The sequence below is a fragment of the Elaeis guineensis genome, chromosome 13, assembly GCF_000442705.2.
Source record: "Elaeis guineensis isolate ETL-2024a chromosome 13, EG11, whole genome shotgun sequence".
Classification (NCBI taxonomy): Eukaryota; Viridiplantae; Streptophyta; class Magnoliopsida; order Arecales; family Arecaceae; genus Elaeis; species Elaeis guineensis.
In genome coordinates this window covers 67,658,115-67,679,747 of record NC_026005.2, presented here as the reverse complement: position 1 = coordinate 67,679,747, position 21,633 = coordinate 67,658,115, and the positions used below count along the sequence as shown (strand labels likewise).

The window sequence follows — 21,633 nt, the reverse complement described above, 5'->3', positions numbered from 1 at the left end:
TTATTGATTAGTTTTTGAGAAGGCATGATATTTATTGGTTGAATTAGAACATCACACGTTCTGGGCTATAAGGACATTTAATTTTGACATGATGAATACAGATTCTAATAGGAGACTTCAATTAAATAAACTAAAAAAGTTACACAATGATGCCTATGAAAGTTTTCATATTTACAAGGCTCGAATCAAGGCATTCCATGATAAGTATATTTCAAGAAAATTGTTCGAGCCCAATCAAAAAATGTGGCTCTTCAACTCGAAGTTACACCTCTTTCCAAATAAAATTCATTATCATTAGGATAGACCATTTATTGTCACCTAAGTATTCCCTCATGGAGCAATTGAAATCTAGGATCCCCAAAATGGCAACACTTTTAAATTCAATGGTCAATGTTTAAAACCATACGTAGATGGAATTAGCAATGGACTAATTGATGCCATCAATTTGGTGGATCCAGTGTATGAGATACTTTGAGATTCAAGAAGTCTGGTTGAAGACTCTAAATTCAGCACTTTTTGAGAAGCAGCCTAATTTCTCTATCTTAGTTTCTTTAGGTTTAAAAATAATAAATTGACTAAGTTATATTTACTTGTAGGGACTTGGATTGAAATTTTGAAGGCACTTGTCAACTCAACTCAAGAGCATATTTATCTTAGGTGATCTCTCCTTGTACTTTTTTTTTGACTATTATTTTAATTTTCTTACTCCATTGAGGACATTGTCATTTGAGTTGGAAGAAGGGATAAATTAATAAATTCTTGAATATGTTCATGATTATGTTCATAATTATGTACCTGATTATGCTTTAGATTTGAGATTAATCATGCATTTTAAGAAATAATTAATGCACGGTCTAGAGGATTTTTGAAATATCGAGAGATCAAATATTAAGAAAACTAATAGATGGTTAAGTTTAGAATAAAAATTAATTTTTGAGCATTTATAACCCTCCCTATTAACATTAATGAAGAATCTACTTCTTGTGTGTATACGTGTAATATATTGATGTATGCAAAAAGTTCCTTCATTAAATGTTAAAAAGAATAAAATAAATAAAAAAAATTCTGTTGAATAATAGCAAGTTTTAAGCAATTATCACTAAGTAACTGGGCCTCTTTGCCCAAATAAGCATTGAGCGTTCGTGTCAAAAGGTGAAAAATATGAAGAAGTTCTGTTGTACAGCCAATTTTAATCCATAGGCTGTTTGACTTGAGCTAAAAAGTTCGAAGGGTGTTCTACATCTAATCTCTTAAAGTCAACTGGTTTGGAAGTCATTGGCCTAAAACTCATTACAAAGATCAGACAAAAAATTTAAGGGATTAAGATATTATACTGACTGTATATATTATTCTTTAAAAAGAAAAAAAAAAAAAGGAAGGAACAAACGTGCATGAAGACAATACATCAACACACTCATAGTTAGATGATTAAAAGATAAAAATAGGAAGTCGATCAAGAAAGGTCTTTGAAAAAAATTTTTGCTCTCTACTTAACCACTCTATTGGATATTACTAAAAACCCCATGACATACTTCGCTAATTTTCTGACTGACTGTCATTTGTCTTTAAAATTGCCTAACAAAAATATTCATCTCTAAGTAAGAAAGTATATAACACTGACTTTTCTCTTACTCAAAGATGGATAAAGTTCAAGTTGAAAGTGTAATCAATGCGTTAATATGATATAAGAAGCATTAAAACCTTTGATATTTAATCTCTATTATTTAGTATTTAATACCTCTTATATTTTTTTTAAAAAATTATTATTTATAAAGATTTCATCATATACCAACTAGTAAAGGTTCTGATATTTGCCATCACTAAGCTCAAGTTAAAGCTCAAACTAGTCTCTATCGATAAGTTTTTAGCGGCACAAAAAGAACAAACAGCTAGAGAAGAACAAAGCAAGTCATGGCCCAAAGCAATTTACAGCCCAAAGCAAGTCAGTGCCCATGCGGTCCACGCGTAGTGCACAAAGTCAAAGGAATGCCATGCGGTCCATGCGCGGCTCACAAACGATGGCACACGGTGCATAGGAGGAGCGCGGTCTACGCACGGCTCACCAGAACCAACCACGCTGTCTACGCGTGGTGCATGGGGCTTGTGCGGGATGGGGTTTGAGATAGTGGGCGTGCAGATGGACGCATGGGCGGGGGCATGGGCAGGCATGCATGCACGTTTGAACGCGAGTGAGTGGGCCTGAGATCCGGCCTGGGGTGTGGTTTGAATGTGCAAGCATGGTTTGAAGGTGGATGCGAAGGTGAGCGGGCATGCATGCAGGCTTAGTGCGGGCGCGAGTGGACACGAGAGCGGGTTTGTGCGGGGCCTGGATTCTTGCCTGCGACATTGATAGGGATGCGGACATGGGCTTTAGGGTTTTAAAAAGAAATAAAGAGAGAGAGAGAGAGAGAGAGAGAGAGAGAGGGGGGTGGCTAGGGTTTTTGAATGCCATAACCAAACTAGAAAAATATTTAGAGGCATAAGAGGAATAAGAAAAATCAAGACTTGGACGGCTAGGACACTAGATTGTCTTAAAGGCTATAAAAAGGGGTGTGGGGGCACGTAAGAGAGGAGAGATTAGAGAGAAATTTTGTAGTAAAAAAAATTTGTAGAGAGAGGAAGCAAAGGAGGCTATCTGGTGTTGAAGTTTTGGGAGAGAGTTATTTGGTGGCATAAGGAGGTTCTACGTCTTCTTCATGATGTTCTTCTCCAACAAGAAGATGGAGCTTTTGACGGCGAGTGAGATCCAATCTGTGAGTGGCTAAACCCTTCATCCTCAGGGGAGTAGATGAACTCCTTATGATCAGATTTATATTTAATTTTTTGAATCCTATTATATTTTTTTTTATGCGATCAACTACTTGAACGTTGTAAGGCTGCTTTCTTTTTGAATAATATTGAATATTTTGCAAACATGAATAATTTTTATAATTTTATTCATGTATTTAAGTAGTAGTATTCATGATTTTATGATGCTTAATCTAGAATAGTTTATGACTACATAGAGATGAGTCATGATCTAAGGATATAATTCATACTCAGTGAAATAAGCTATGTGTTGGAGTTCTAGATGATTAGCATGCGGATTTTTTATCTCATGAATATACACAGCGAAAAAGTAAGATTAAAACTTTTTAATCTAATCATGCTTGGATCTGATCCTATAATCATCTAGGGATCTTTTAAACATGCTATGAAATAAATATTTTAGATTTAAAAATAAAATCAAAAAAAAAAGAATGATTATCTTAATCGCTTTCCTTTCTTCTTACTCGAATCGAATCCAATGGATGCCCAAAGTTTCTGTTGAAGCAGTGCATGCGTCCGGTCTCTGTTGATATCCACATGAAAATAATCTGATCGAAGCACTGAGGTCACTGGAGTGCTAGCACCTTGCAGACCTCACTTCTTGATTTAGATCTAGCCCTTTCTACCAGAACTAGTTGAAAGAAAAAGCTTGTTGTGCGAATCCTTCATACAGATTTGCAAGAACCTTTCTTAAACACCAAGAAGAGAACAAGAACTCTTCTTTTTCTGTTTCTCTTTCTCTAATATTTCTTTCTCTCATATCTGATCTAGAGGAAGAGGAGTATGAAGATGGAATAGAGAGGAAGGGAGGCGTGGAGAAGGAATAGCGATAGGAAAGAAAATAGCGCATGTGTAAAAAATCCTTCATGCCTTCACTTCCTTTTAAAGATTTTTGTCACACAAAAACCAACTCTGCCACACTAAAACCTAAAATGATCTGATACAAATCAAATTTAAATTTGATCCTTATTAGGAAAGAGTCCCACACTCAAGGGGAGGCACCAACTTGCGCCTCCTCTTCTTTCATGCGTATGCAAAAGAGAGGGGCGGCATTTCTTGCACCCCCACACCCCTTGATCAGCCAAATAAAAGAGAGAAGCCCAGTAAACCTAGGCTTAGATGGCCTATTTTAATTGAGCTCAATTTGGATTCAGTACAAAATCAATTCTAATCCGATTCGAATCAAATTCAAAAAGACTGTCAATCCTGATCTAATCAGGATTGAAATCCAAATCCTATTTGGATAATTAAACCTAATTAGTCTTAAACTAATTTAAATTTAATTAAATTTAATTTAATTTAAATTAATTAAGATTTGATCCATAATTTAATCAGGTCCAATTAAATTGTAACACTTGTAATTAAGTTTCTCATACTAACAATTAACAGTTTCTAAATTTGTAACTCTTACAAATTAATTCAAATCATTGATCTAATTGATAATTTGATTATGATCTAAACTATTAATTAGGTCATGCTCTTTTTGTGTGTAACTCTTCAAGTTTTATTCTGTCTGGTAGTGAGACATACCATGATCTCTATCATAATATCATCGAAATTTTTTTCAATGGGCTAGAATGATTCCAATTCAATCTAAAGATTGTTGATCCAAAAATAACTCTAGTAAGTTCTCACAATCCATCAGTGATGTCTAGCAGTATATACTGGCAACCCAATAGAATAAAAAAATCTAAACCCCAAGGTGGAGTGACTGTATAATCAAGTTATTCTATCGAGAGTTTTGATAGAATACATATCATAGAAACTCATCAAGCCCTAATCATCCATCGTATGCAAGACTTAATTAGCTTGAGTCCAATCATGAATCCTATGAAAACTCTTTTTCATTATCACGCTTCTATGGTTACAGACTTAAGGACTCAGTCTCTTAGGTCACATAAGACTACTCCTCAACTATCAAGATCGATAGATCTCCTATAAGTACATACCCTACTCCTACAGCGAACCTACTACAGCCAATGAATACTGTAAGGATCCGAATGGCTAAAAATCATATTTTGTGTTGTCAAACTACAACAACTCCACTGTGAGCAGCTGAGGCACCACAAATCAAAAAACTACTCATACAACTACAGCATTGAGATAGTCACTGACAAGTGAATAGACATCCAAGTGACTTCTCATTCTTGATAATATCCAGTATCATTATTCTCTAACAACTACCTGCACTCTCACTTCAGTGTCTTCATACTGTAGACTTGAAACTCATCTATCTGAAAGAGAAGCGATCCATGCACCGATCTTGACGGATTCATTATCATCTTCATGACGATCCAATGATCGAAAGCAATTCAGGAGTTAATCTATATTAATATATGTCTCAAATTCTTAACTTTTGAAAATATGTCATTATCCATTAACCCCTTAGATGATTCACAGATGCATTACACATGTATGGATAAAAAAAATATCTATTTTATTAAATTCAATAAATCAAGTACAAAAATATATTCTGAAAAAATATAATGTGTCAGCTTATAATTGACTTTTCAGATTATACATCTAATAATTTTTTACTTGACTTAAAACTAATTGGCCATATATCTAAGTTTTATCTTCTCAAGGTGGGCTTTAGTCTTTTGCTAGCTCAATTGCTTCGTCGGTGGATCTGTCATATTGTCCGTAGAATCTACTCTTCATATCTCGACATATTTCTTCTCAAGATAGTCGTGTATAATGTAAAACCATCGCTCGATGTATTTGAACTTCTGATGAGATCTAAGCTCCTTAGTGAGGGCTATGGCACCATTGTTGTCACAGTACAGGGAGATAGCATCACTTCGAGCTCTGTAATGAATTTTTTGTACTAGAAGACTTCTTTTGCAGCTTTTGAGGTAATGATATACTCAGCTTTCATGGTTGAATCCATAATAATGGGCTACTTGAAACTCTTCCAGCTAGTCAAACCACCATTGCATAGAAACGCACACTCTGATGTAGACCTTCTACCATCAGAATCAGACATAAAGTCTGAATCAGTGTATCCCTCAATCCGTAACTCAGGACTTTCTCCAAAGATCAAGAACAAACCTTCAGTCCTTCTCAAGTACTTAAGAATGTTCTTCACAGCAGTCCAATGCTCTTCATCTGAATTCGATTAATACTTGCTTGTGACACTCACAACAAAGGCTATATCAGGTCATGTACACAATATGACATACATGAGGCTTCCTATTATCAAAGCATAAGGGATCTTGCTCATCCGCTGAATCTCCTCAGATGTACTAGAGCACATCTTCTTGAAGAGACTAATGCCATGTCGGAAGGGTAGTAGTCCCTTTTTAAAATTCTTCATACTGAATCTCTTCAGTACTTTCTCTATGTATATCTTTTATGAAAGGCTAAGTATCCTATTCGGCCTATCTCTATAGATATTAATTCTTAGAATATAAGATGCTTTTCCTAGATCTTTCAAGAAAAATTTTTTAGACAACCAACTCTTTATTAAGATCAGTATGGGAATATCATTCTCAATAAGGAGGATGCTATCCACATATAATACAAAAAATATAATAGTCCTCCCACTGACCTTCTTGTAAACATAAGGCTCCTCCTCATTCTTGATGAAATCAAATAATTTGATCGCATTGTTGAACCGAGTGTTCTAACTTTGAGAAGCTTGCTTCAATCTATAAATAGATCTTTACAGCTTGCAAACTTTGTGATCTCCATCACTGAAAGTGAAATCCAAGAGTTGTTTCATATAGATATCATCTTTAAGATATCTATTAAGGAACACTGTTTTCACATCCATCTACCATATCTCATAATCATGATAAGCTGTGATGGCAAATAGTGTGTGGATAGATTTCAGCATAGCTACAGTTGAAAAGATATCCTAATAGTCAATGCCTTAACGTTGACTATAACCCTTCACAGTAAGTCTAGCTTTATAGGTCTCTATCTTACCATCTGCATCTATCTTTCTTTTATGGATCCATTTACACCTAATGGGTATAATATCCTTAGGTGGATCCACTAAGGTCCAGACTTAGTTTGGATGTATTGAGTCAATTTCTGACTTCATAGCATTCAACTATTTTTTGGAGTCGATGTCTGACATCGTCTCATCATAGGGCTTAGGATCAACCACTTAATCATTATCTCTTATGAGAAATACTTCTTCTACATCCTCTGCAAGCATACTCAAGTACCTTTCAAGAGGATGAGAGATCCTACTAAATCTACGAGGTGGTGAAACCACTATATCTACTAATTTAATGGGTTCAACCTGATCTACAGCTGGCTGCTCTTCAGAGACTTTCTCTTCGAACTCAATTAGTCTCCTATTATCTCCTTTCTGGATAAACTATTTTTTTAAGAACGTGGCATGCTGGCTCACAATCATATTATGATCCTCTGAGAAGTAAAAGTAATATCCTATTGATTCCTTAGAATATCCTATAAAGTGAGCTTTCACAAATCTGACCTCTAACTTATCCGTCATTTATCTTTTAACATAAGCTAGATATCTCCAAATCTTGAGATGGTCAAGATTCGTTTTCTTATCGTGTCATATCTCATATGGTGTGACAGGAATGGATTTAGAGAAAATTTTATTTAAAATATATATGGAGGTTAGTAGGACATGTCTTCAAAGAAATATAGATAGGTCGGTGAAGCTCATCATGGATCGAACCACATCCAATAGGATCCTATTTTTCTTTTTTTATACCCCTTGAGCTGAGGCATATCAGGAGGAGTCCACTGTGAGACTATACTGTTATTCTTGAGATACTTCAAAAATTTTTCAATAAGATATTTTTCTCCTCGATTTGATCAAAGAATCTTAAGAAGTTTTTCTATTTATTTTTCTACTTCATGTTTAAATTTTTTAAATTTTTCAAAGGCTTCATACTTATGTCTCATAAGAAATATATACTCATACCATGAATAATCATCGATAAAGGTAATGAAGTACTGATAACCATCTCTGACCTGCACATCAAATGGCTCGCATATATCCATGTGTACTAGGATAAATAATTTGATGGCCCTTTCTCCATGTCCTACAAAGAATAACTTAGTCATTTTTTCTTGAAGACAAGATTCAAAAATTGAATACAACTCAGAACTCAATGAGTAAAGGATCCCATCTTTTTTTAATTTGTTAAGCATGTCCTCTCCAATGTAACCAAGTCTAAGGTGCCACATATACTTATGGTTTGGGTCATCTCTAGGTCTTTTATGTCCTATGGCTTTCATTATTTGCTCGTTAATATTCACAGATGCATCAGCATGCAAATAGTAAAGACTATCAATTAAAAGAGCTCTTGCAATCAATTTATTTCTCAAATAAATAGTATAAAAATCTTCATTGAAATTGAATTCAAATCCATCCTGTGCTAACACAGGCACAGAAATTAAATTTTTGCTAGCTATAGAAATATAATAACGATCTTTAAGACCCAATCTAAAACCTAGCGATAATCGTAGAGGGTATGTTCTAACAGCGACTGCAGCAACCCTTGCTCCATTGTAGACGCATAGGATGATTTCTCTTTCTCTCAACCTTCTACTTTCTATTAGACCTGCATAGAAGTACATATGTGAGCACTCGAACTAGAGTCCAGTACCCAACTAGAAATAGAGAAAATAGTAAGGTTAGATTCAATAACGAGCAAATTGGACATACCTTCTGAAGGTGCATCCGTCTTTTGTTTCTTCAGGTACAACAGACAGAACTTCTTTTAATGACCATCTGAATGGCAATGAAAACACTTTTTCTTAACAATAGTAGCCTTCTTTGGAATGTCCTTCTTCTTCGGCTTGCTCTCCTTTTTCTTTTTCTGTTTCTTCGCAGGCTTTTTCTTCTTCCAACCAGATTTTTTCTTGGAGGAAGATCCCTGCTCCACAGCGAGAATAGTGCCGGTCCTTGAACTCTTCAAAGTATCCTCATTGCTCACCAGCATATTCATCAACTCAGGTAAAGTGTAGTTCAATTTGTTCATAGTAATTCATAACAAATGAGGCAAATAAACTAATAAAAAACTGGAGGATCAAATCCACTTACAATTCTTTATGAATTGGAATACGTCCAGCTTCTCAAGTTATTCTATGTCTTTGATCATTGTCAAACAATAATCATGGATTGACTATCCTTCACATATTTTAGTATTAAAGAGTTTTTTAGAGACTTCGAAGAGTGCAGTGCGGCTTTGCTCACCATACAACTCTCACAAGTGAGTAATCATGACTCTGGCAGTAGACGTATCCTCATGCTGGCTCTGCAACTCATTTGATATCGAAGCCAACATATAACACTTCACCTTGTTGTCATCCTTCATCCATTTTTTCTTTGCTGCTGTCTGACGAGCACTTGGATGGTCATATAAGACAAGGGGATCCTGGTCAAGCACATAGCCCAACTTCTTCAAACTTAAAATAATCTTAAGATTTCTGAACCAGTCTTTGTAGTTAAAGCCAATTAGTCAGTTGGACTCTAGAATTCAGGCTAATGGGTTGGAGGCTAACATGGTTAACTGCGAGAGTAGAAGATTCAGGTTAGATAATGGTACTTGATTTTATAATTTATTTTAAAAATTTTAAGAAATAAATTAAACTCTCATTATTCTTACGGATCTCTCACACTCCTCCGTGGATATATGAAAATTCCTATGCGACTAGAGTTTCTAATGGGTATTGCGGTTCCACCAATATGCGCACACCTTACCGTGCCCAATTATTGGGCTAGCTATGCTATACCGATGAGTGGATAACTATTATCTAATGCTTCTCAAGCATGATGCAGTGATTGGTCTCTAAGTCATGAAGCTTCAATGTGCCCGTTTATTGGCCCAATTTTTAGTTAAGTCAGACCCACCATTTAACGCATAGGTAAAGCCATCATTGAGTTTCTCATCGTGCCTGATTATTGGGCCTAACTCTATCAATACCTAACAATATCTCATGTTAATAGGATGGTTGCATCTTCTCGATGCAACTAAACCACTGTGACCAACTAAGAATAATCAACACCAGTTAGATGCCTGTACGCCTACAACGATGGAAGATCTTGGACTTAATATTTAGTGGAGAGCTTTAGATTCAGGTCTCATCTAAGTTAGCACAATCTGATATCTGACTGGTCAAATTTAGATCAGCACAATCTCATTTCTGACTAACCTAGTTGGCATGGGTGAACATGAATGACCAAGCAACCTTATTCAAGACTTAATCGATCAAGTTGGCCAAATAAGTGAGATCGATAGGAGGATCCATAGATACTTGTCTTAGACACTATCGAAATGACCAAATAAGCATACTCTCAATTAAAAACCAACGATCGAGACTTATTTTAGACATCAATTGGTCAAGTAGAATTGAATAGGTCAGCCTAGCTACTCAAACTCGATCTACTAAGCCAAATTCGATCTTGAGTCAATCAATTTATATTAAAATATGAATCATTGTGATCAACTATAACTAAACTCAATATTGAGCCCCTTTGATCTAATCCTAACCAACCATTGATTAGGCTCAATCAACTACTCAAAATCGACAATGGGTTCTAACCTGATCTAATCAATGGTTCTTATTATAGTTCAATCACTAGACCTAATTGTTCAACCCATATCCTCATGCAAATTTAAAATTCATATTCTAAAAATAATTTTTAGATTACGTTTAAGTGCATGAATTAATGACTTATGATCTCGAAATAATTTCAAATCTAAACCTAATGTCATATATCACATATATGATGTTTTAGATCTAAAATCTATGAAATATATATCACATATATAAATTTTTCAGATCTAAAACTAACATGGCACATATCTCATACATTCAAAATAGATATCATATCTTAGATCTAAATAGATGATTAAAACTATTTGAAAATACTTTTCAAAAATCGTTCAACATGTTAATTTTAGATATAGTATTTTTGGTTAATTTTTTTGAAAATAGTTTTCAAAACCAATCGATTTTTTACGGTTCTTCCTCTTGATTCATGCAAGCATCCCTTCCACTATAGTTCTCTATGGTAGGATCTGACCCTTTCTATTAGAATTAGTTAAAAGAAAAAGTCTGTTGCATGAACCCTTCATGCAGATTCACAGGAACCTTTCTTGAACACCAAAAAGAGAAAGAGAACTCTTCTTTTTCTCTTCCTCTCTCTCTAATATTTCTTTCTCTCAAATCTAATCTAGAGGAAGGGGAGCGTGGAGATGGAATAGGGAGAAAGGGAGGCATGGAGAAGGAATAGTGATTGGAAAGAAAATAGCAAATGCTTAAAAAATCCCTCATGCCTTCACTTTTTTTTAAAGATTTTTGTCACAAAAAAATCAACTCCGCTATGCTAAAACCTGATAAGATCTGATCCAAATCAAATTTAAATTTGATTCCTTATCAAGAAAGAGTTCCACACTTAAGGGGAGGCGCCAACTTGCGCCTCCTCTTATTTCACGCGCACGCAAAAGAGAGGGAGGCATTTCTTGCACCCCCACACCTCTTGATCAGCCAAATAAGAGAGAGAAGCCCAATAAACCTGAGCTTAGGTGGTCTATTTTAATTAGATTCAATTTAGGTTCAATTCGAATCTAATTCGAGCCCGATTCAAATTAAATTCGAAAAGACTGTCAATCTTAATCTAATCAGGATTGAAATTTAAGTCCTACTTGAATAATTAAACTCAATTATTTTTAAATTAATTTAAATCTAATTAAATTAAATTTTATTTAAATTAATTATAACTTGATCTATAATTTAATCAAGTAGTTAAATTGCAACTCTTGCAATTAAGTTTCTCATGCTAACAATTAGCAGTTTCTAAATTTGTAACTCTTATAAATTAATTCAAATCATCAATCTAATTGATAATTTGATTATGATTCAAGTTATTGATCAGATCATACCCTTTTTGTATATGATCTCTCAGGTTATATTATGTCTGGTAGTAAGACATACCATGATCTCCATCATAGTATCATCGAAACTCCTTTCGATGGGCTGAAACGATTTCAACTCAACCTAATAAGAATTATTGATCCGAAAATAGTCTTAGTGAGTTTTCACAATCCATCAATGACGTTTAGCAGTATGTAGTGACAATCCGACAGAATAAAAAAATCTGAATCTCTAAGTGTAGTTATCGTATGATCAAATTTTTTTATTGAGAGTCCCAACAGAATGCAGATCATATAAACTCGTCAAATCCTAAGTATCCATCATATGCAAGATTTAATTAGCTTGAGTCCAATCATGAATCTCATGAAAACTCTTTTTCATTATTATGTTGCTGTGGCTACAGACTTAAAGACACAGCTTCTTAGGTCGCATAAAACTACTCAATTATCAAGATCGATAGATCTCCTATAAGTGCACACACTACTCCTATAGCAAATCTACTGCAGCCAATAAACACCATAAGGCTCCGAATGGCCAGAGATCATATTTTATATTGTCAAACTATAGCAATCCCGCTATGAGCAGTTGAGGCACCATGGTCAAAGAACTACTCATGCAACCACAATATCGAGATAGTCACTGACGAGTGAATAGACATCCAAGTGACTTCTCATTCTTAGTCACGCTCAGTACCATTATTCTCTAACAATCATGTACACTCTCACTTCAGTGTCTCCATACTGTAGACTTGAGATTCGTCTATCCGAAAAGAAAGCGATCTATATACCGATCTTGACAGATCCATTACCATCTCCATGATGATCTAATAATCGAGAGTAATTCAGGAGTTAATCTATATTAACATGTCTCAAATTTTCAACTCTTGAGAATATGTGTCATTGTCCATCAACCTCTTGGACAATTCACAAACACATTACACATGAATGGATAAAAAAAATATCTATTTTATTAAATTCAATAAATTAAATACAAAAATATATCCTAAAAAAATATAATGTGTCAGCCATTAATTAACTTTTCAGATCATACATTTAATACTATGTTCAGAACAAGATCATAGATATCTGCATATATATCCTCATAAAATATTTTTTTTTGTATATATACTCACATCATCTAAAAAAAAAGAATTATTGAAAAGATTTAAAATTAAGATATTTGGACGAGTCACGATATTATGGATGTTTTCACTATGGTAGGAACATGGTACCATAGCATGCTAATCACAGGCCAAAGTGTTCTAAATGCTAAAAAAATATAATTTAACTAAATTATTGCTAAATGAAACTACTGATTTGGCTATATGTGATATGTACATCTAAATTACTATTTTGGAGTATAATGTATGTATTTGAGCTGCTATATTGATAAAATATAATGTGCACATTGGCACTGTTAATATGAATATATATTGGATCTAATAGACAAATATTCAATTATCAAATTATTAACATATGAATTTTATTAATTTTTAGGCAGTTATATATTACTAAAAGTTGTCATATTTTTTTTGATAGTGTGTGTGCATGGGGGATGGTTGCTGGTTTGTTAACCCATATTATTATTTTATCTCTCTTTTTAGAGCTACAGGATATCTAATATCTCCAGCTCGTTTTAAGATTTTGGAAAGAGTATTAGTTTGATTTTGTATTCGATAACGAATGTATCTGATCCCCATATTTTGTGAAATTTTATTTATCTTAATTTCTTAACTATTGATATTAAATAATTGGTTCACATTTGTAGATGTTGCATTCTGGAGGAGTTATTGGCCCAAGGGGTTCAAGGTCACGTCCTGTGCCAGTTTGGAGCGTGACGACAAAAGCATGAATGCGCCAAAAAAATGCAAAAGAAGGTTAGAAATCGTGCGACTGAAGGTTAGAAGGGAAGAAAATTGAGATACTTCTCTTTATAGCCCAAAGAACCACCAGATTTAGATAATGTACCACAAAAATTTGGAGATAACTACAACTCAATGAACTAAAAAAAAAGCAGCTGAGAGCAAGTTGAAGCGATAAGGCCTGGAATAAGGAGCCAAATGATACAAAAGTAGCGCACCCACTTCAGAATCTTTTGCCTAGGCGCCCGCTTTAAGCCGGTCGGCTCCTTCCTCCAACGATGAGGCCGCCGCTAGACAGACCACTTGGGTGCAGTTTCATGCTTAAAGCTAAGTTGAGATCTTTCTTCCTCTCAAGGTTAGAGATCTTTTTACCTCCTTCCTATGAGATTTGGATTGGCCCACTCTAAAATACTTAGGATAGTCATGAATATAGACTTAGTCTAGCTTAATTTTGCTGATTGTACTAGTTTAACCCATAAATTGAATGGCCCAATGAGCCAAATAAGCCCTTGTTTTCTTCTAATTTCTTTTTAACGGCAACAATGCTGTAATTTTGCTGCTGGTGGTGATGCCGTGGTGATGATTCTGTTACGTTGTTGTTGTTGATACCCACAGTAGCAACTTTTTGTGATGGACTCAGTTCAAAAGCTCATGCTATTAAGGACTAGTCCGAACGAATAAATCCATTGGCATCTTTTTTATTTATCAACAAAGGACTATGATAATCTTCCTCACCCAATCTTATGATGCCACTTGTCATGGAAGTTTTTGGATTACGAGTCTGTCATATGGTCCCATGGTGGTGCTGCTTGGCAACAGCAAGCATCAGCAGCTGCTGCTGCCTGGTAGCAAGTATCAATCAACAAAGGTTGCTAATGCCACTGCTGGTGACCCAGCGGTGCTAGCATGCTGAGAGCAACAACGGATTGTTGCGGTGTTGGCATAACGGCATGTTGCTGGTACTGGTGAACAAATGCGACCTTGGATGTTTAGTAAATATTTACACATGTTGCTGGTGTTGTTAACTGTTTACTCAAATATACAGACATGCGTGTAGGATATTGGCCTCAATGAACTGAAAAACATTTAATTAACACATGAAATGAAGTGTCATAATTTTATTCTCCTCCCATGTTAGATATTATTATAATTGCCTTGATTATTTGTTTATTATTCATTTGTCTAGTTTATATGATATTTAGCTTTATTGATTTTATTGTTATTGTTCTCTATACAATTGCTTCTTGTTGATTTTGGTAATTTAGAAGGGACGAGCTTGTCATAATTTTATTGCCCTCCTATGTCACGAATAATGTTTGTATAATTGCTTACTGTTTAGCATTAAGCCTACTGCATTGCTTCCTCTCATGCTGCTACCTTGAGCTCTGGCATGATGAGCTTGGTCATGGCCATTCTTGGTTCGGCATTGTTGCTTGTCATGTACGTTGATTTCTGTTCGAATATCTTTCTTTGTAAAGGTTATTCAGTAGTCAACTCAGTAAAAATACGATCAGCTTGGTCATATCCATTATTGTTGCTTCTCATGTACATTGATTTCTTTTAAGAATATCTTTGTTTTTAAAGCTATTCAGTAGTCAACTAAGGAAGAATAAGAAGCTAGCGTTGATTGAGAAACTATAAATAAGTATAACCTATTGAACCTGCTTTGTCACTTTTTCTGTCTGAATCTCAATTAAAGCTTGCTTCATTTTTCTCTTTAGGGAATTGCATTTCTTTTTATGATTATATGTGAGACCCGGCCTATTTAGCCCGGCCCATTGCTGGAGAACGCCCAAGAGGAAATGAAATGGAAGGAAACACCTTCCCTTCTCTCCCCTCTTTCAGTCGTTTGACTCTTCCTCAGTCTTTGCCAGATGCCAGGAAAACCCTAGCTCCTCCTCTATATAAACCCCCATCCTAGTGATTTTGTGACCACGGATCATCAGAAAGGCAGAGAAAAATTGCTTCAGCCCAACCGTGTTTGTACTGTCGCTGGAGACGGGGCATCGTGGCACCCCACCTCTGCCGATAAAAATATGTTCATGAACTTCTAATAAGTTTGTATTTTCTCCATTCGAGAAAATGTTCGTTGTAATGGTTATACCACATCATATTTGTCACGAAGCAATAAAAATCCTTCATTTCACTGGCAGGATAAGGGACATGAGAAGGAGAATTTATTGCATGCACCAGGTGCAAGTGAACTTGGGCAAATCCCGAAGCATATACACGGTGGAGAGCATGCAATCAGGAATTGGTGAAATTTAAGGGGTTGCGTAGCGTATTCTCCTTCTTGTGTCCCTTGTCCTACCGGCAAAAAAAAAAAAAATTTATTGATTTGTGATAAATATGACGTGGTATAACCGTAACAATGAATATTAATTTTCTCCGCTCTAAGGACCCCAAAGTAATTTGGATTAACATTATGTTTGTTATAATTAATACTTGTGCGACTCTTTAGCCTCTTCAGTGTAAAGAAAATATAATGCATATGGCTCAAAGCCTCAAACATAGGGAGCGCGGCGAAGATCTTCGTTTGGTTAGCAAGTTCATCCACGTGGGACACAATTTTTTTAAGGACATCAGGTTTTTGTTTTTTCGGCTTGAAAATTAATGTGTTCCACCAATTCGAGCTGAAATTGGACAGGCCTAATTAGCATAAGGATTTTAAACACAAAAAGACCAACCATATGAGAAAAGTGTTTTAACCCAAGAGAACAAGGATTACAAAGTTAATCACTTGGATAAAACTGATCCCTTCATCAGGATGAACATTTTGTTGTATATGCTGAAAGCCATTGTCAAGTTTAATGCACCTTTTCTTCGAATTTTCAGGCTTTGAGATGCGAAGGATTAGAGGGTATTGGAAGTACAATAACAAAATTTATGAGCCACTAAAATTCTTAATCTAAAAAAAATTGTAATTTAACCAAACTTTAAGATTAACTTTAGGGAACGGAGCATCGGATCCACCATCTGAAACAGAGGATGCAAGGCTTCAAGGGGATGCCATAGTTTCCCTTATCGGTTGCCCTTCCTACTTTATAATACGGACATTTGATTTGCCGCATCCCATATCTTTTGTGTCCTAGAACTTAGTAATATGTAGGTGAAGAGAAACAAAAGGATGACTTGGGTATAGAGAGATGTCGTACGGTCCTCTTTAGGGATTAATTAGTATAGCAGATAACTGTGCAGTCATCAGGCCTAAGGTGGTCTTCTGGTGGCCACTTATTGGATGTATTATACTAGAGTCTGTCCAGAAGGCGGTTTAGATGGTTTGAGCATCCCTTTACCCCCTAAAAGTTACTACTTAATCAATAGCTGTTAGGTAGCTTGCAACCTCTAATTTATTCAAAATGTCATCCATGATTTTTACGAGGATTTATATAGATATGTATTTAGTCCTACATCGATTATGTATTAAAAAATTTTGAATTCTTATACAAACTAAAGAATCCAAATACTCTCTTTTAGCTAGACTTTTTACGTGAAATCCAGAGCCATTAAAAATAATATCAAAGCCGATCCAACTCATAAATAATGTGGACTAGAAGATACTGCAATACAGGTACATTGAAGCTAACTACGGATCGATCGTGATGTTTATGGATAGATTTATATGAATTTAGATCCTTAACATCATAAGGATGCCAAGGCTTAAATGGGAGTACGTGAGAGCCCGTGTATACATATATTTAATCTCACATCGATTATTTACTGTAAAGATCTTATGTATTTATATAAAGTTAAAAAATTCAAATAATATTTTTTGACTAATTTTTTCGGATAAGATTCTAGATTTATTTTTTTTATTTTAATATTATTTTATATTTTTTATAGCTGTGGTTTCAAATATACGTGATATATTAATATTTACATTCTTGTGGACAAAAAATAATTCATGCTTGATATACCCTTCTCATTTGTCTGTTCAATCCGCACTGCACCAATGGCGCATTCAACTTCATAATTCTGCAAATTGACTAATTTAAATTTAGTGAAGTAAAGAAACAAAATAAAATTATCTTGGTAGTATTCTCACCATCCTTTTTTAACAAAACGAGAGAGAGAGAGAGAGAGAGAGAAATCTGGCCTATGAGGAGCCAGTTGACCGCGCGCACAAAAAGATGATCTCCACAACATTTCAAAAAGAAGTAACATGGAAAAAAACGCATATATAGGAAGAGAGCTCCACACACCCTTGGTCGCATATAATGTCGAATCTCTCTCTCTCTACTTCCCATTATTTATTTCAATGAAACCTGACATATTCTCTTCGAAAGCGATTTGCAAACTACTACTATAATTTATTACCAATGATATAACAGGACCCCGATCACCAATTTATAATTATAAGTTTGCTAATAGCATTGTACCAAGTGGCATTTGAGCTAAGTAACACTCAAGGACACTTGGGCTTCTTGCTGTCACCTTTGGTGACCTTATCTCTGTAGCAGGGGCACTCATCCTTGTTCCCGTAAGTCCCAGATGGTACGCACTTGCACTCCTCGCAGCACATCCCGCAGTATTTGAGGCAGCGGTCCATCACCCCGGCTTTGGCACACCTTACTTTGCACTTGGAGTCACAATAAGCTGCCACAAAAACCAAACAAAACCAACCCATCAACCCAATCGGACATCCAAACCAGACCCCAAAAATGCTATAACCAAGTAGCTTATCAAGAACAAACTCTCATTTTGGAAAGAAACATGACTTGCTGATGGCACCCACCTGCCGAAATGCAGTGTTTCTTTCCAAAATGAAAGGTTTTTTTTTTTTTTTTGGGCCTGTGGACTGAGGTTCCTGTACACGGTGATTTGCATTGTAGAGTGTTGTATCATGCTCGATGGCCGCCATCAGTGGATGGATGGATGAATGGATATCAATAATGATGTACCATGGCGCCATCCATCTCCTAATGGCGGCTATCGAGTACGGTGATCCGTGCTCTTTTTTGTGAGATTGGCACTAGAACTTCTAAAACCAAAAAGAAGACATCTTTTTAGTTTTGATACTATTACCTGAGCCGGCCATGGCAGCTTGGAGATAAGAGGATGATAAGATGAGCAGCAAAAGAGCCAATGTAGCAGTGACGACCTTCATCTTGCTACAAGACTTGGAAGAAGGGTTAAAAGGGAGATGCTTGGATGAGAGATTCTATACCTAGAGCATGCACTACTAAAGTCGAGTCCAGAACCGGACTTTGTGTTTCGGCGAGGGAAAGGGTGGATATTTATAGGAGCAAAAGCGAGTGACAGGTCTCTACCAAGAAAAAAAGAAGGGAGTGACAGGCGGGACTTGGTGCAGTGGCCTGCGGGCTGGCATCCGAGGGGATGGTGAGGAAAAAGCCTAGAGGCATGGAGAAACGCACGGTAGCCCAAGCCAACTCTTGAGAACCCGGGTATCACGTGCTAGGGAAAGCCAAAAGGGAAGCAGCCTCGGAGGTTCCTTCCGTGCGGTGGGACCCTTGTGTCTCACATGAGTCTCTTACAAGTGATCGAGTCACTGCACTGCAGTGGTTGCCCTCCCAACGTGCCAGGCCTAAAGGATCAGCACAAGCCAGTGTTCGTATTCTACGAACAAAGGAAGGTGCACCTTGGTACAAGTGATCGAGTCAAAGCTGGACTGGGATGGTTGTCCCAACGTGCCAACCCATGACCCATATGCTTTCAGGAAATTTGAATCATAAATATATTAATCTATTTTGATCTCTTTACTAAATAGGATTAGATTTAAATTTAAATTTAGATTTTTAACCTATTCAATCTATTTTGACCTATTTAATTATTGAATCGGATCTCATATAACTCATCTGATATCTATTTAAGTTATTCAAAATCTGCTTAATTTATTTCCATCTTATTTAATCCAACCTATGCCACATGTTTAATCTATTTAAATATATTTAATCCATTAAAATCCACTTAACCTATTTAAGCTGCCTTAATCTGTTTAGTAAATGTGTCATGTGAGCTGAGTCACATTGCATGTCTAATAAACAAGCCGGATTCGAATATAAATTTTTGATCTATTTAATAAATAGATTGGATTCGGATTGTTAAAACTTTTATCAAATTTGGTTCGAATTTAATATGATTGCCACCTCTACTTTGGTGGCATGTAGGTGGGTAAGCTAAGCTCCTCTTTTTTTTGAGAACGAGATTTAGGGAGTGTTTGATTCGCAATCCGAATAAAAATAGGAATAGAAATCGGAATGGCTTGGAATCAGAATTGGAATGGCCAAATTCTCGAAGCATTTGGTTTATAACCAGAATCAGAATTGAAATGAAAAATTGAATCCATAGAGGAGAGTAGGGATTGAGTTCTATATAGGTTGAGCCATTCTCATTCCATTCCGAAATCGGAATCGGAATAGGACTCGTCCCAATCAAACGGTTGGAATGAGAGTCACCCATTCTGATTCTGATTAAAGGAGAGTGAGCCTCCCTCTTTATTTTATTTTGCTGTAATATTTTTTCCCCTCCTAACCCTCCTCTGGACTCTGCTTTGAAAATGAGATGTAGGGAAGAATCCAGATGAGACCAAAGGAGAGTGAGCCTCCCTCTTTGTTTTGTTCTGGTGTAATGTTTTTTCGTCTCCTAACCCCATCTTTTGTTTAGCTTTCAGCGGAAACATTCACATGTCACTTGAACGTTACGGTGCAAGATTAAAGTAATGGGATTATTTTATATATATTGACTGTTTAGTCTTGGGAAAGGTACATGACAGAGGAAAACCAGTTGTCATCAGTCATTGGATATTAGTCACTGGTCTTGAATGCGAGACTTCCTACTTGCTGAAGAATAAAGTTGGCAACGTAGGCTTTCTCTCTTTATTTGTTTACGCTCCAATTGCCATCCTTTGCAAACGTATCGGATCTTGAAGCACGTGAGTCACATAGAAAGAGAAATAGATGATCGTGATCTCAATATCTGCGTAATGACCACGATTTCAATTGCTGAGGCGGCCATAAGATTCTCAATTTTTAGGAGTACATAATTCTTTCCTTTGCTGAATGAATGCCCTTGAGCGTGTAGTCAACTATAACATAAACCTCATCCAATTCAGGACATACCTAGCAATGAAAGCCATAAACTTGTAGCTTAAGATGCGCATCGAGTTATACCAAAGAAATCAAAAGAAATATCAATTCAAAGTGCCCAGTGCCTCTTATAATATTCTCGTAGTCAAGTGAGCCTCCATGTGCCTAGTCTGTCAATATGTTAACACTTAACAGATACTCTTTCTTGTTTAATAACCACCTAAACAAAGGACTAAACAACTATCTCAATGATCTAGCAGCATGGTTATAGTACCGGTTCGGATTGTATCTTTCAAGCAAAAGAATGATTGATCTTTTTTTCGTAACATCAACCATTGGATCATACTTGCACAGATCTCAAAACACTCTACATTCTATCTTTCCTCTATCTATACAGATCTCGAAGCACATATTGCACAATCCAATGGTCATGCTGCAGCGGATGGAAGGCAATCATTCTGAAGATACAACCCGAACCCGAGCATCACATGGATGGCACAAGGCATCTTATTTTCGGCTTTCCTGGCCTGGCCTGGCCTGGCCAGTTGATATCTCGTACAGAGACATGTAACAAACGAACAAAGAAGTTAATATTTTCTACCAAAAAAAAAAAAAAGTTAATATTTATTGGATGCCGACGGTCAGGACTGGACCCCAGAAGACCAAACGGGTGCACACCACGTGAGTGCACATGCCAAGTTAATTTGAGACCTCGTTCCACGTGCAAGGTAACATGGCAGAGCATTTGTATGGAAGTATGGAACTTCTAAATCTCACCATTCCGTGTTTCTATTTTCGCTTCTTTTGAAAGCAAGAAATTTTGTCACCAAAAGCTCTTGGTGAGTTCAAGTCTGCTTCAGTTTTTTCTTGGATTTTGAAAACAAAAGGAGAAATCAAAAGCAATATTAAACTGGTGATTCATTATTTTGAAACAGTTATTGTTTAAGCATTATCTTGTTATAAATTTTATTATCTGATATTTTAAAATTCAAATGTCTATGTTAGCATGAATATATGATTGTCAACTTAATAAATAGTAACTCGAGC

The 21,633-nt window shown here is 35.9% G+C and overlaps 1 protein-coding gene across 1 annotated transcript; it reads right to left on the bottom strand.

Moving 5' to 3' along the window:
- Positions 1-17,645: 17,645 nt before the first annotated feature.
- LOC105044525 (peamaclein) lies at positions 17,646-18,762 on the bottom strand. Its single transcript, XM_010922462.4, has 2 exons — positions 18,566-18,762; positions 17,646-18,136 (listed from the first exon to the last, which is right to left on the bottom strand). The coding sequence occupies exons 1-2, from the start codon at positions 18,645-18,647 to the stop codon at positions 17,946-17,948; spliced, it is 273 nt and encodes a 90-aa protein (XP_010920764.1). The 5' UTR covers positions 18,648-18,762; the 3' UTR covers positions 17,646-17,945.
- Positions 18,763-21,633: the final 2,871 nt, after the last annotated feature.